The following is a 14,837-nucleotide window of genomic DNA, read 5'->3' as shown; positions in this document are numbered from 1 at the left end:
TAGTTCCGCCTCCTGCCACCCACCTCCGAAGCCTCCTTCGGCTCCTTCCGGATCATAGCAATTCCTTGCTTTTCCCCCCTCAAGCCCGTCCTGGTCCTGTACGGCATCTCCGGCTTCCGCGGCTGTCCATCCATTTTTAGCCACACCCCCGTCGCCAACCTCGGCTCTTTCCGTCTCCCGCTCCTCTGCTTTCGGCTTTTTCCGCCTTGCCTCGACCTCACTCTCTCCCTTCGGCTCTTTCCGCCAGCCTTCGGGGAAAGGCCTGGGCCCCTCTGCGCCACGTGACACGGCCTCCGCCTCCGCCTCCCAGTTCCCCCTCCCACCTCGCCCTTCCTCCCGCCTCAGCCTCTCGGCTCCTCCAGGCCGGGCCGCCATTTTGTGTGAATTTCTGACTGCGGCGGGGGCCGAGCAGCCGGGGCACCTAGGGCAGAAAGACAGACAGTCGGCCCGTCTCCGCGGCTCGTTTCCTCTCTCCCTAAAATCCTTTTTTTAACCCCCCCTCGCTCGCTCTCCTCTTCTTCCCTCCCCCCCCCCGCTTGCTCCATCGCGCGCGGCCCGCGCTAATTACACCCAACCACCCACCAGTGTCCGTGTCCCCCGGGTCCCCCGCCTCCGGGCCCGCGGGGGAGGTGTGTGTGGGGGCTCTCGCCCCGATGAGGGTCCCGCGCCCGTGAGCGAGTGACCCCAGGGGCGGGCTGCGGAGAAAGGCGACGAGCGGCCCGCTGAGGCCTAGGCCGCGCGGCCTACGCGGAGGTCGGCGCAGAGGTGATTCCGAAACCGAAAAAATATATACCCATTCCTATCAGGAGCCCTCAGAGCTGAAGTGTGCCCCTCCCGCCACGCCCAAGCAGTCCTTTTTCGTGCATTAACATCCCCTCCCCCCCCAAAGGAACTATGGAGGCCGCGCCCGGGACCCCCCCGCCGCCACCATCAGAATCGCCGCAGCCGCCATCGCCGCCGCCGCCATCATCAACGCCTTCGCCTCCTCCGTGTTCCCCCGACGCCTGCCCGGCCACCCCGCACCTCCTCCACCGCCTCCCGCTCCCTGACGACAGGTCAGGCCCCCGGCCCGGCCGGGGCAGCGTCCCCGGGGGGAGGAAGAGGAGGAGGAGGAGGAGGAGGAAGGGGGGCGGCCGCCATGTTGGGCCGGGCCACGGAGGAGGAGGAGGAGGAGGAGGAAGGGCGGGGTCGGTGGGTGTCTCTCGCTCGCTCGCTCTTTCTCGCTTGCTTTCTCTCCTGGCCTCATGCGTTTCCCCCCCCTCGCGGCGCTCGCCCGCTCTCCCTCGCTCTTGCTCTGTCTTTTTTGGGCGCCATGCTGAGGGGAAGGTGAGGAGGCGCCCCCCGGACCCCCGCGCCCGCCCGCCCGCCCTGGGGAGGGGGCGCTGGGGGGGGGCTGCGGAGGCCCACGGGGGTCCTGGCTGCCCTAGCGCCCGGAGCTGGCAGCCATGGGCCCGCCTGCCCGTCGCCTGGCTTCGGGGAAGGGGATGGGGGAGGGGCTCCCGGATCCCGAGCAGTAACCCCGCTCTTAGGGGTTTGGGAGTTGGGGGTCTCCCAGCCCCTGGCAGTATCCTTTCTCCTGGGGGAGGTGTGCTCTGCCCTAGTTGGAGAGGTACCCTAGTTTTCTTAGGTAGAAAGTGGGGGCTCGTTCAGTTCTTGCTCCATCCTTTTAGTGAAGGGGTCCTTTGGGTGGGGGCTCTCGCACTTTTTTTTGGCGGGAGGTATTTCCTAGCTATTACCTAGAGGGCACATTTGGTTTGGGGGGGGGGATCTCTAGCCCCTTTGATGGAAGCCCCTGCCTTTTGGAGGGAGAAGCCCCTTCCCCGTGTTTTTGCTTGAAGGCAGGGGTCCTCTCGTTTTTCATAGGTAGGTGATGCGTTTTTGGCGGGGGAGGGGTGGGGGTGTGAGGTTTGCTTTCCCTGCCTTAGAAGAGAGAGGAAGTTGATCTCTTCTTTCTCATGGGGTCCCCTCCTCTTTCGGACTAAAATGGGGCGCCATCCCTTCCGGGAGAGAAAACGAGTTTCGGGGCGTTTTTTTGTGCCTTGGCAAGGGGTGAAAAGGAGCGCCCCCCTTCCCCTTCATTAAGTGCGAAATGGGTTTGCCCCACGCCCTTCTCTGGAGGGTGATAAAGGGGCCAGCCTGGCGCGTTTTAGGGCGAGGTTGGGGCCCCCCGTTTCCCCTGCTCCAGCAGACGGTTGGGGGTGCAGGATTTACCCTCCTTTTCCTGGCGGGGCAGGGGAAGAGGTGTCTAGAGAGTGGGTTTGGAAATGGAAGGAGGTTCTCAGCCGGCAGGAAAGCCAGTCTGCGAGGGAGTGGGGGCGGGGAGGGGAAGAGATCGAGCTGGACAGATGGCTGCCCTGAGCAGCCCGGGCTGGGGAGTCGCTTGAGGACCCTCCCCTAGATAGGGGTCTCGGCTAGGGCTTCCTTCAGGCACCACGGCCCCTTCTCCCCCACTGCCACCTCCCCTTTTCCCTTTCTCCTTCACAGACCATACTTTGCCTTTTAAAAGAAATGCCACCCACATTCAGAGACACAAGTGCTGCAGTTTGGTGAGCTTTTACAAAAAAAATTTTTTTTTATTTTTTTATTTTATTTTCTATTTTGTTCTCATTAAATGTATCGTCCTGGGAATCGCAGCCCATCGCAGCCTGACTCCAGTTCAAGGAAATAAACAGATTAGCAAAGGTCTGTGCGCTAAGCCCACGTTGGGCTTCCGGGCCCCCTCTTGGGGGCAGGTGCATTACTCAAAGGTGCTTACACGCTTTATTCGACCTCTAAGGAGTTCTCTTATGTCAGAAGTGTATGTCTTACAATGGGTTGGGATGGTAAGTAGCCTCTTTTATTGAGTAATTCAATTATCTCCCTCTTTTTGTCCCTTTCCTGCCTGCCTTCCTCCTGCCTTTAGACCAAAGTGATGCTTGAGTGAATTGATATGTTCGAATCAGGATTCTAACCCAGTTTTGAGCCCTTTTTAGACTTGCACATCCTTTCAATCTTTAATTTTTTTTTAATTTGTCGTACACAGTTTTGCAAAAAAAAAAAAAAAAAAGAGAGAGAGCGTTACTGTAACATGACAAAAACTTCTGTAAAAGGCCCATATGTTTTCAAGCCCTTGGTATCCCTCGCTCCATTTCAATCCATTACTTTGTCTCCAGCTTTCATCTTTGAAGAAAGTGGATACTTCAGAGGTCCATTTATAGGAGACGAGGTTAAAAGTGAATTTGGTTTATGATACTTGTATTTGAGTTAATGTACCCCCCCCACCCCCCAAAAAAGATTGTGGTTCAAGGAGATCTAATTTTCTCATTTTACTCCAATGTCTCTTCTGGTGATGGACGTTTAAATTAAGCAAGTCATTTGTAAAGTACTGTTTAAGCACCAAATCTGTAAAGCGTCAAGTCCCAGTCTCTTCTGCTGTCTCCACTGTTCCTTTGTTCGAAAGCACATGCCTGACAGTGAAAAGTTGATGCAAACGTGTTACATTGCCCAGACATGGTGGAGAGAACACTTGCTCCGGCCCCCAGCCCCCCCCCCCTACACATACAAGGAAAAAACAGCACCAGAAATGACTTGCAGAACCAAACACTTGTACTTCTGATGTGTTTTACAAGCATAATGTCTTCCGTTAAAAGACAAAACACGGTGAAGTTCCATTTTCCCACTTGCCCAGTTTCTGTCCCTGATGTACTTTGGTCGAGAAAACTTCTTGACACACAAACCCTTCCCCCCTCCCCCTCCGAAGGATCCTGTTTTCCCTTCTTTCCATTCTTAGGGGGGGAAGAAAAGTTCACTTTCGTTGCAATAAGGAAATGTTAGTTGCAGCTCAGTGGGCCAGTTTTACTCTTCCTCTCAAAATACAATGTAACTGCTGTGAAGTGGTGATTTTAGGTTTGTGTAAAGTCGGTGGGAGGAAGGACTGTCCGCACTACAGTATCCTGCAAAAAAAAAAAAAGTCTCAAGCACAAACTGAACACACTCTCCAGTGCGCAGGGTCAGCTGAAAATGATCTGCCTTTATTTGAAGTTTTCCATCCTTGGTGAAATTCCTTCTCCAGGAGCCAAGTGCCGAAACTGGCTGCTGACAAGCCGAACCTTCCCAAGTGTCAAGGGCCACTGAGTTGTAGAAGGAAGCTTGTGTAACTTTACTTGAGGAGATGTTAAGGAAATGGGATTTTTTTTTTAAGTGAACATTGTAGCAATCATTCATTGAATTTAAAAGTATGTCCCCCCAAACATTTAAAAAGTAGTCAGGCATAGCCGCACAAGAGTATGTTTGTTTTTGGGGTTTTTTTTTTTTTCCCATTCTCGAAGGAATCTCATCCATGAAAAACCAAGAAGCCCCAGTAATTATGTCAAAATGTATTTCCATAGTCTTTGTTTTTGAAATGTCACAGTACTGCCTCCCCCCCCAAACTGATGTACCAGTACTAGTTAAAATTCAAATTAATGGATGTTGCAAAAAAGAAAAAAAGGGTGTCACTCAGAATCCCTGATTTAACAGCAGCTCTTAGACGCTTGCAGTCTTTAAACTTGTTATAGTCTCTCGGAAGAGGTTTAGTCTGAAACCAAATACAAATCTCCCAGTAGAAGTACAACCACTTGTGGCCATGAAAATATGAGAATTCCGGTCACAAAGCCCCTTTATGTTCTGTCATCCTCCTGATTTGTTCTTCAGAAGAAAAAGATGATTCCCCAGAAGGGCTTTTCTAATTCAGTCTGTCCTGTCTCCCAGATAGGGTTTCGATTCGCTCAAGTTCTTGAATTGTTGATAAGTCAGGATTTGTCAGTAAAGGCACTGCTGTGGCTTTCGCTTACCCAGGAAGGCTGATCCGAAGTGGAAACTTGTTTTGCGCCCATGGAACTGAAGGCTTTCCCAGCTGTTGGCTCCCTGGCAAGTTAGAGCCCGATGGTTGACTCTGAGTTTGTTTCCATCCAGTTGAATGTAGACGATTTCATATTAAGCTGGTTTAGCAATTTGTCCTTTATTATTTCTTGATTTATCTTCATGTTTTATTTATTTTTGAGAGAAAGCGTGCGAGCTGGGGAGGTACAGAGAGAGGGGGGCACAGAATCCGAAGCAGGCTCTGTGCTGACGGCAGAGAGCTGGATACGGGGCTCAAACTCGGTGAACTGTGAGATCACGACCTGAGCCAGAGTCAGATGCTCAGTCGACTTGGCCACCCAGGCGCCCCATAATTTATCCATGAATCCTTCACCTCCTCTCTTTTCGATCTTTTCCCTTCTCTGGTAGGGGAGGAATGGATGCGGCCCGGTTGCCTTACCCATTGTTCACTTCCGTTGACGTGTCCATGGCCGTTGTGTCCCCTAGAACCATCTCAGTAGAAGCCAAATAACCTGTATGGTGAAAATTGCTAATTATTTCCGAGGCTCCTTGGATAGCTTTAGGTCAGACCATTTTCCAGAGAACCTAGTTTTGGTCCCTGTGGACAGAATTTGTTAGGTTCTGACCCAGGGGTAGGAAGTTGAGTGACCGAGTAATTCAGACCGAATAGTAAGCAAAATGGCTGAGTTCCCCACGCGAGCAAGGTGCTTGCCTTTTTGCCTTGGCAACATGTCCCCTAACAAGATACGAAAGAAAAGGCTGGTTTCTGGAAGTGGCGTATTTGATAGGTCGATTCAGGCATCTGGAAGAGCAGTGTGCTCCTCGGAGGCAGGACTCAGAGTAAATGATTCGAGTCCGGTTTCATAATTAACACCTAATGGAAAGAGGAGCAGCCACTTGGTCGGGTGGCTTAGAACGTGCATTTGGTTAAGGTAAAATGGGCTGTATGCGGGGGGCCAGATCTCCTCGGTTCAGCTCTCCAAGTGGACCCGCCTAGTCTTTGCCACGGAACTATTCTAGTTTTGCTGGTTAATGAGGATGGCAGCCTGGAAACACTGCATAGGGAGTTTTTTTTGTTTTTTTTTGTTTTTGGTCTTCGTAACAAAAGATTACACGGGCAGTTTTAAAATTTCTGACTCCGTCAGTTGGTGGCGGTTTGAAGACATGGCCCCCTCGGTTGGCGTGGACCTCGTTGCATCCCACGGTCATCATTCTGGTAGAATTCGATCCAGTACGGGCTACTTGCTGGGCGTGTCGTCCGCTTCTCCCTCGGCCACGTTGCTCAGGGTGGAGACTCTCTCTCCTATTTTTTCTTTTCTCCTTGTATGTGTGGGTTTTTTTTTGGTAACTTTGTGTCTGTGTGAATTGGTGACTCAGCTCCCTCTGCCTAAGGCAAGTGTTGACATCTTTTGAACATTGGAGGTGGCTACAGGATAGCAAGGAACCGCGTGAGGCTCTGGAGGCAGATAAGATTGTGTCCCGGCCTAGCCGTCCCTGCGGTGGGCACCGAGGATACGGCCCTTTTCTCAGGGTCACCGCGGTCACGTGGACATGGGCAGGACCCCCCCCCCCGCCCCCCCCATGATGGCTGGCATTTTGGCATCTTTGGGTTTCTTTTTTTTTTTTTTTAATGTTTTATTTATTTTTGATACAGAGAGAGACAGAGCATGAGAGGGGGAGGGGCAGAGAGAGAAGGAGACACAGAACCGGAAGCAGGCTCCAGGTTCTGAGCTAGCTGGCAGCACAGAGCCTGACGTGGGGCTCGAACCCATGAACATGAGATATGACCTGAGCCGAAGCCGGAGGCTTAACCGACTGAGCCCCACAGGCGCCCCATCTTTGGGTTTCTTTATCTTCTTGCTGTCCCTACTTCAGAAAAGTTCTAAATCGAATTTACTGCCTGGTATGGAAGAGAAGAACAGCAGCCGGGTTTTGTCTTCCTCCCCTAGGTTTCTGGCTAGTTTAATTTCGAGGAGCAGATTGGGGGTGAAAGTAAGTAGGAGCCATCCTTTTTTTTTTTTTTTAATGCTTTATTTATTTTTGATACAGAAGAGACAGAGCATGAGAGGGGGAGGGTCAGAGAGAGGGAGACACAGAACCTGAAACAGGCTCCAGGCTCTGAGCTAGCTGTCAGCACAGAGCCCGACGCAGGGCTTGAACCCACGAACGTGAGATCTGACCTGAGCCGAAGTCGGAGGCTTAACCGACTGAGCCACCCAGGTGCCCCAAGTAGGAGCCATCTTAAGGTCTTTCCCGCTTGCTCAAGGTCATGGTGGCGACCTGCCTGTGTTCATCTTTCGCTTAGGGTCTGAGTCTTGCTGCCACCTCGGTGGGCCTGCGGAGAACTGAGAAGGTGGGGCTGGAGCACCCAAACCCGCTGCCGACTGCTCTCCTCGCCCTAAGCAAGTCCTTTCTCTACTCCCTCTAGAACCTCCAAGAGACGAGCAAGGCCGGTCCCAGCTCCCAAGTCTCTCCTAACCCCTTGATAGTCTGGCTGAGTCGGTCAAGGTTTCGTTCGTCCAGCAGTCAGGCCAGTACCGGGCTTGTCTTTGAGCAGGAGAGTTTTCAGTGTGCAAGGAGCTCTTGTCTCTGGAAGACTTTATTTAGATTTGGGCGAAGTGTGTTCCTACCTTTGCCCAGCCTCAGATTTCCTTCCCATGTCTGGCGCCTGCGGCTTCTGGCCATGATTAGAGGCTGCCACTGCCCTAGCAGTTTCGATCCCCAACTGCAAAGGAGGTGCCTTAAAGATGAATTGCGAGGTTAGGTTGAGTGGTTAGATCCCTGGTCGGTCCATCTATAGCCGAGCACCTGGCTCCTTTGTCCCTGTCGGGTGGTCCAGAAACCGTAAACTCCTAGAAGCATAAAGCTTAGTGCAGCATGGATTCCGTTTATTCTGGTGGGGAGTGGTGGACAGCGTGGCCGTGGGGGTCAGGCCGACTGTAAGTGCCCTGTGAGTCACTGACTGCTCGTCTCCCCAACGGTGTGACAGTGTTTTGTGTGAAGGTCAAAGATTACCTGCCTGGCCCTTCTGAGTGCTTCTGATGCGCTAGCTCACCCCAGCCCTATGCTGGGAGTTTGAAACAGAAACCAAATCACTTGTCCCAAGGTCAGAGAGCTGGTAGGTGTGGAGGCAGAGTTCGAACCCAGGCAGCCTGGACCCAGACCCAGGTCCTCTACCTGTAGGCTGTCCTGGACTCGATATGATATTTTCAAACCGCATTATGTAGCCATTAGCAGGATATGATGTCCCGTTTATTGATTTGCTTCCTTCCTGCACTTGAAAAACAGGAATGAAGGAGGATAGAAAAAGCAGAGTACAGTGGAGTTCAAAAGCCGCTTTGTAAAACTTGTTTGCGAGAAACATAAAGGAGACGTGGGTCAAAGTCAAAGTTTAAAAGCTACTGCTGGTAGGACGGGTGGGCAGTCTGTGCCTCTCTGATCCAAGCCCGCCCACTTGGCTTTATTTTTCCACCTAAGTAAAGTTTTATTGGAATGTAGCCACGCCCGTTAATTTATATGGTCTGTGCTGTTTTTGCACGAAACATCAGCGTTGCATAGTTGGGACAGAAACTGTATGGCCTGCAAAGCCTACAGTATTTATTCTTTGGCACTTTAAAAAAGTTTCTTTTTATTTAGATCACCTCTACCCTGAACGTGGGTCTTGAACTCAATGACCCCAAGATCAAGAGTTCTGTGCTCTTCTGACGGAGCCAGCCAAGCGCCCCCACACTTTGGGCCCTAAAGAAGAAGGTTGCTGGCCCCTGCGCTGCTGGTATGATGTGCCTGCTACTGTGGCAGGAGCCACCGTTGGTTTTGTTGCGGCAGAGGCAGCGGGAGAGGATGGACAGGCATACGGGCATTCCCTTTAAAGTTGGCCCGAAGACGCCTGGCCGGCTCAGTCACTAGAGCATGCAACTCTTGATCTTGGTGATGAGTTCCAGACCTACTTTGGGTGCAGAGATTAATTACTTTAAAAAAACAACAACAACAAAGGTTGGCTTTGGGGAGTGGGACACCCTCTGTGACCTGGCGCAGTTCCGTCAGCCCGTGTTTCACTCCTTCCAGTGCGCATAGAGGCCCAAGCCTGGGCTTTTGAACTTTTAGTCCAAGGGATTTGCATTCATTAGAAGTAATGGGAGGCTTCTTGAAGCCAGTGTGGAGGTCGATCGCAGCTAACACATCCCTGTGACGGCCCAACCCGAGGGAGCTGGGCCCAGACATGAGTGTCACTTGGCTAAATGCCCATTGCAGGTGGCTTGGGTTATTGCCCTCCTCATTTCCTTGGGATTTCAGGCCCTGCCGTCGCATAGAGCGCCGGAGCCCTGCCGGGAACCCAGCTTCTTTGCAAGGAGGGGCAGAGTGGACCGCGTCCCTGGGGACTGCTGACGGGTAGCCACTTGTACTTCGGTTGATGTGTGGATCTTGTTACTCTCTGGCCTATTAGGAAGCCCTCGATAAACACTTGGTGAATGAGTTTTTGATTAGAGACAACCCTTCCGTCACCTCAGTGGAGTTTTAAGTCACCTACATTATTGCTGTGAAATAGTCCAGTGTCTGTGTTGAAACGGAGCAAGAGGGTATAGAGGGCAGAGGCTGGTACTGGGTCTGTGTAGAACACAGCACAGGTGGAACCCGGGCTTGTGCTGAGGGCTCTTGAAAATTCAGGTGACCGCCAGCCTCTTCTCTGTTCTCCTGAAGAGTTGCATACAGGTAATTGTGGTTCTTTTGTTCTTTTCTTTCTTTCTTTCCTTCTTTCTTTCTTTCTTTCTTTCTTTCTTTCTTTCTTTCTTCCCTCCCTCCCTCCCTCCCTCCTTCCCTCTTCCCTCCTTCCCTCCCTTCCTCCTTTCCTCCTCCCTCCCTCCCTCCCTTCCTCTCTTCCTCTCTTTCTTTCGGAGAAAGAATTTGAAGCAGGCTCTGCAGAGCCCAACAGGGGGCTTGAACCCACAACCCATCCTTGCTTTCTCTCTCAAAATAAATAAACATGAAAAAAAAAAACAAACGAGGAGCAGTGTTGAGAGTGAGTGGGGGTGACCAAGTAGCTATTCAGGTGAAGGAAATGACCCTGGACTCCTCCCTGGATTCCGTGAGACTCTAGTAGGCCAGGTTTTTGCTCGATCGGCTTGCTCGAAGCTCTCCGGAAACGCTTTGCCTTAGAGGCTGGTGTGAGAGGACAGACCGCAGCGTGGGCGCCCTCTCCGGGAGAAAGCCTCCCCTCTGCCGTTGGACGACTTTGGCAGTTCCTTCCCTTGGAATGATGCCCATTGCTCTCTGACCATCAGGGGAGAAGACTCTCGACTTGGGTTTTCTCCAGGATTCTTTGGGCCATTCTGTGCACCTCATCACTAACCGAAGTCTTTGTTCAGCTTTTTGAGAGTCTCCATTCCCTTTATTTGATCTTGGAAGGACTGTATTCGCCTGTGTCTTTGCTTAAGGGAAGCTTTTCCTCCCGGGCTGCGCTCCGCACTTGATGTGCAGCAGCCTCCGGAAATTCTGCCCATGAGGATTCGGTGTTTCCCAGAGGTTCTGTTTCTGCCGTCACCTCCCAGTGGAAACCCGGACACAGACTTCGCCCCGTGTCTTCATACCTCCCTTTGGTGTTTCTTGGAATGCCGTTTAATTTATCGGTTTTCAGTGCATCTGTCTTCTTTTTACCAGCCCAGTTACAAACTTCGGGGCGGGAGTTTTGGCGGTGGGCCTCTTAATTATTCTCTTCCAGATCATTTCTAATTTTCTAGGGTCGAGGTTGAGAGTTGAGCCTGGAGTCAGAGAGTCCAGGACTCGTTCCAGTGTTGCTCCGTGCTGCGACCCTAGAGGCAGATGTCTTCTCCTCCCTGAGCCTGTCTGTGGAATGGGCGTACTGATGCCTCATGACCAATGTGGGTCTGTTACTGTGTTTTGGTGAGAGAGGGGCGGTGCCCGGCATCTGCTAGAGGGTGTTTGTAATACTTGCCCCCGCTTCGGTGTGTGAGACCCGGGGCGTCAAGGCAGGTTTTGGCGTTGAGGAGATCAGGGCCGAGAGGTGAGGCCTCCGTGAGGGGTGATAGAGTGCCCCCCCACCCCAGACTCCAGATTTCTGCCTTCCTTGGTAATCTCTCCTCACCTTGCTGAGGCGGGCCCCACGCGGGGCATCTTCTTTTCCTTTTAACTTAAGGAACTTTCCTAGCATTTTTATGAGAAGAGAAAAGCTGTCATCTACTCGGCACCTGGTTTCAGTTATATACATTTTGCCAATTCCGGTTCATCTCACTATATCCCCCATCTGCCTTGTGTATTTTTTAAAATTATATATATTTTTAAAAATATTTATTTTTGAGAGAGAGCACGAACAAGCACAGGTGGGCGAGGGGCAGAGAGACAGGGAGACGCAGAATCTGAAGCAGGCTCCAAGCTCTGAGCTGTCAGCACAGATCCTGACGTGGGGCTTGAACCCATGAACCACGAGATCAGGGCCTGAGCTGAAATCAGACGCATAACTGAGAGAGCCACCCAGGCGCCCCAAGATTTTTAAAAATTATATTATTCAGTCATTTACTTATATTTATTTAATTTATTTTAAAGTAGGTTTCGTGCCTACTTTTCGAGCCTAACACAGGACTTGAACTCAAGAACTTGAAATCAAGACCTGAGCAGAGATCAAGAGTCCAATGCTTAACTGAGCCACCAAAGATAGTTTTTTAAAAATATAACCACAAAGCTATAATCCTATGTAACAAAATCAGCAGTAACTATTTAATATTTCAAATACCCAGTCCAAGCTCAGATTTCTTTATTTTCGCTGACGTTGACTTCTGGCTGTAGGTGTGTTTGTCTCTGGGTCCAGCCCCGGACTGGCTCACCCGCTCACGTTCAAGTGAGGAGTTCAGGTGGTTGGTTTGCGCTCAGCTGCTCGGGTGGGGCGGGGACTGCGACGTGGGCACATTTCCATGGAGGTGGTGTGATGTCACAGTCTGCTGTGTGTTGTGACGCCACCTGGGAATGTAGGCGGAAGGGAGGTGTAGAGCCCATTTGCTCTTGATTTCTGGTCGATGAACCTAGGTAGTAAGGACACTGAAAACCATGTGCAAGACCCAGAGGTTTATTTCAAGAATTTCCTGCCTCTGAAAATCCCTCAGTGAGGTGCCCCCACCCCCTGAGGCTCCACCACCTCGTCGGAGAGCGAGGGAAAGGCTCTGTGCCTTGGCTCCCACTAGACAGCTGTCCCCCACGGTTGGATTTGGGGACTTCTGCATTTAGGGCTGTCGTTAAACATTTGAAGAGGCAGAGCCTCCCTATAATTTTTGTAATTTTGTCCCTAGTTAATGGGTCATTCAGAGCCTACCCGGGCAATTTGTTGAGTGTTTGGGCAGTTAATGGTCATAACCCCGACCTTCACATTAACCTAGCCGCCTCTTGTCAAGGGCTCTCATGATCTTCAGGTAACAATCACTGCTCCCATGAGTGTCCATGTTTTTTTGTTTGGTTTTTTTTTTTTTTTTTTTTTTGCCCTCACCCTCTTCTCTTGTTTTGTAAACCAGATCGATCTGCAAACCCGGGCCCCTTTCAGCATCCGTCCTGCTCTCTTATCTAGAGAATTTCCATGTTGGGAAGCTTTGTTTTTTTCAAGGGGCCCTTGGCCATTCTTCCAGGGACTCCGCTCTTCCTGCGCCTCTCCCTCCTGGTCAGCTACTTGGTAACTTCCTCTCACCACCGAGATTAGAGCAGAGGAAGGGGATGTGTTGATCTGTCAGTTTGGTCAGCAAGATTTGTCGGGAGAGGGTAGTGCGTGCTTGGTCTGGACAAGTGAGGCGGGAGCTTGTTGGCCAGCGGTTAGCAGTGACCCCCAGGGGGAGCTGGCATAGCTTCTCCGTAGGGAACGTGCTTCCTGATCACCCCCCAGCCGGCTTAGGGTTCTCCTTATATCTGGTAGCTACTTTTTGTCTGGTCCTTTGTGCTTTCCTGACATCAGGGGCTTTATCCATATTAATCTCATTGAACCCTCACAACCCTGTTAGGGAACTACAGTTACCCATTCCACAGATGAGAAAACCAAGGCCAAGTTAAGCATACCAAGAGCGCATGCCTGCAGAAAGCGGTCCCGTGCCCAAATCTGTAGGCTGGCAGGTGGGGCCAGCCTCCTTTGAGTCCTGAGGTCGCTCCCCTGCCTTGTGGAGTGGCCAAACAGGCATTCCTTAGAATGGGCACTCAGGTCTAGTCCTTGACCCGAGAGGGAGGAGCGGGCTGTCACCAGCTCTGGGAGTGGACATTTAAACGCCCTGGAGGCTTATTTTGGGAGGCACGGAATGGATTCGACCCCTGGCAAGCCTCCAGGCACTTCCTGTCCCCTTCTAGGTGCCCACACCAAGTCAGTCCACCAGCTTGCTGGCTTTCCTGTCGCTGATGGCCCTGGCAGGCCGACCCTGATGCGGCCATCCTGGGGACGGTGCCAGTCTGGCCTTGGGGAATAAGGTCGTGGCTGCTTGGGCTGCTGCTGCAGGCTTTCTCCTTGCTGGTCTCAAGAGGGCTTGGCAGGTCTAGATTGAAATGATTAGCGCCGTGGGGCTTCCCCCACTTTTCTTGAGGGATTATGTCACAGTCTATTAGGCGTGTTCCCTCGGTATTTAATCCCACTCTGACTCGGGCTCTGCCAGCGGCTTGTGAAGTGGCGCTGCCGGAGCCTGGCTGCTGTTCCTGGAGCCCCCGTGCGGGGCGGCAGTGTCTGCGGTCCCCGGGGCTCCTGCCCATGTCCCCGCCAGGCCGCTTTCTTGGGTTTTGTTCTTTACCCTCGTAAAGGGAACAGACGCCGTCTTCACACAGAAGTTAAGCTGGGAGTTTACCGTGTTATCAGAGGGCATCCCCTTGGGTGACCAAAGGTTAGCCCAGGGCTCTGAGAAGCGTGAGAGCATAGTGTGGCCCGATGGCACTGAGAACACGCAGTGGTCACCAGAGCGGATTTGTTTTTTATACTATTTGTTAGTTTCCCCAAAATCCAAGTGAAGACGCAGTTCTAAGTATTCCTGACCCATTTTGTAAAAAGTTGTGTGGTAGGTTCTCATTGAGCCCAGATTTCCTGGAGGGGTTCATAGAGATAACGCAGAGAGAAAGTCTCTGGAGGGTGGATTTGAACACTGTGCTTCCTTGCTTTGGGAGGCCCTTTGGCATGAAAGGGCTTTCTTCAGAATTTGTTCTTTTTTGTTGTTTAAGTTAATTTATTTTGAGAGTCTGTGTATAAGTGGAGGAGCAGAGAGAGGGAGAGAGAAGAGCCTGATGCAGAGCTCGAACTCAGGAACTGTGAGATCATGACTTGAGCTGAAGTCGGACGCTTAACTGAAGGAGCCAGTCAGGCGCCCCCTGCAATCTTTCTTGATGGTGATGAAGGCTTTGGAGTCCCTCGGGTGGTCTTTGTAGCCCACCCCCAGGTGTCAGGTGTAGACCCGGTCCCCGTATTCACGAGGGCTGGCTCATGGCTGCTGGACAGGGCTGCAGACCGTTGCCTGCCCTGTCATGCGGTGGGCGGAGGCGAGGGAGTGTCTGGATGTCTGCTGTTGACAAGTCCCATCACCTACCCTCCCTTTGAGATCCTCCTGCCTGAGACTAGAGGGTTCAAAGGGTCTTGCCATCCCTTCCAGTCTGATAAGCTGCTTCTGGCTCCACGGGGGTCTCTTGCTCTGGGAGCCCAGGCACTTCTCGTCCTGCCGTGTCCCCTCTGTGTCCCCTCCGAGTCCCTGCCTGCCCTGAGATTCTGGCTACTTTTATTTTTTAATGTTTTTTATTTATTTTTGAGAGACAGAGAGAGACAGTGCGAGCAGGGGAGGGTCAGAGAGAGAGGGAGATACAGAATCCGAAGCAGGCTCCAGGCTCTGAGCTGTCAGCACAGATCCTGATGTGGGGCTCGAACCCATGAAAGTGAGATCATGACCTGAGCCAAAGTCGGGCAGACTGAGCCAGCCAGGTGCCTTGATTCTAGCTCCTTTCTGAACATGTCCCTCTGAGCCTTTTCCTTTCCAGACTGTTGGTCAAGA

At 51.9% G+C, this 14,837-nt stretch overlaps 1 protein-coding gene across 5 annotated transcripts in view; it reads left to right on the top strand.

Annotated features, from left to right (window-relative positions):
* Window positions 1-382: 382 nt before the first annotated feature.
* The window catches only part of ZC3H4 (zinc finger CCCH-type containing 4), a 40,050-nt gene continuing 25,595 nt past the window's right edge, over window positions 383-14,837 (top strand). The window contains exons 1-2 of one of the 5 annotated variants that reach the window (XM_029926452.1): window positions 383-765; window positions 890-1,055. In XM_029926452.1, coding sequence (XP_029782312.1) covers window positions 895-1,055 — 161 coding nt within the window. In that variant the 5' untranslated portion in view covers window positions 383-765; window positions 890-894. Of the gene's footprint in view, window positions 766-889; window positions 1,056-1,190; window positions 1,327-2,484; window positions 2,547-14,837 lie in introns of those variants that run through there. The other 4 variants (XM_029926455.1, XM_029926454.1, XM_029926453.1 and 1 more) reach the window with 4 other exon arrangements.

The sequence above is a fragment of the Suricata suricatta genome, chromosome 16, assembly GCF_006229205.1.
Source record: "Suricata suricatta isolate VVHF042 chromosome 16, meerkat_22Aug2017_6uvM2_HiC, whole genome shotgun sequence".
NCBI classification, from domain to species: domain Eukaryota; kingdom Metazoa; phylum Chordata; class Mammalia; order Carnivora; family Herpestidae; genus Suricata; species Suricata suricatta.
Note: the sequence above shows the minus strand (reverse complement) of the source record. Positions and strands in the feature narration are given on the sequence as shown.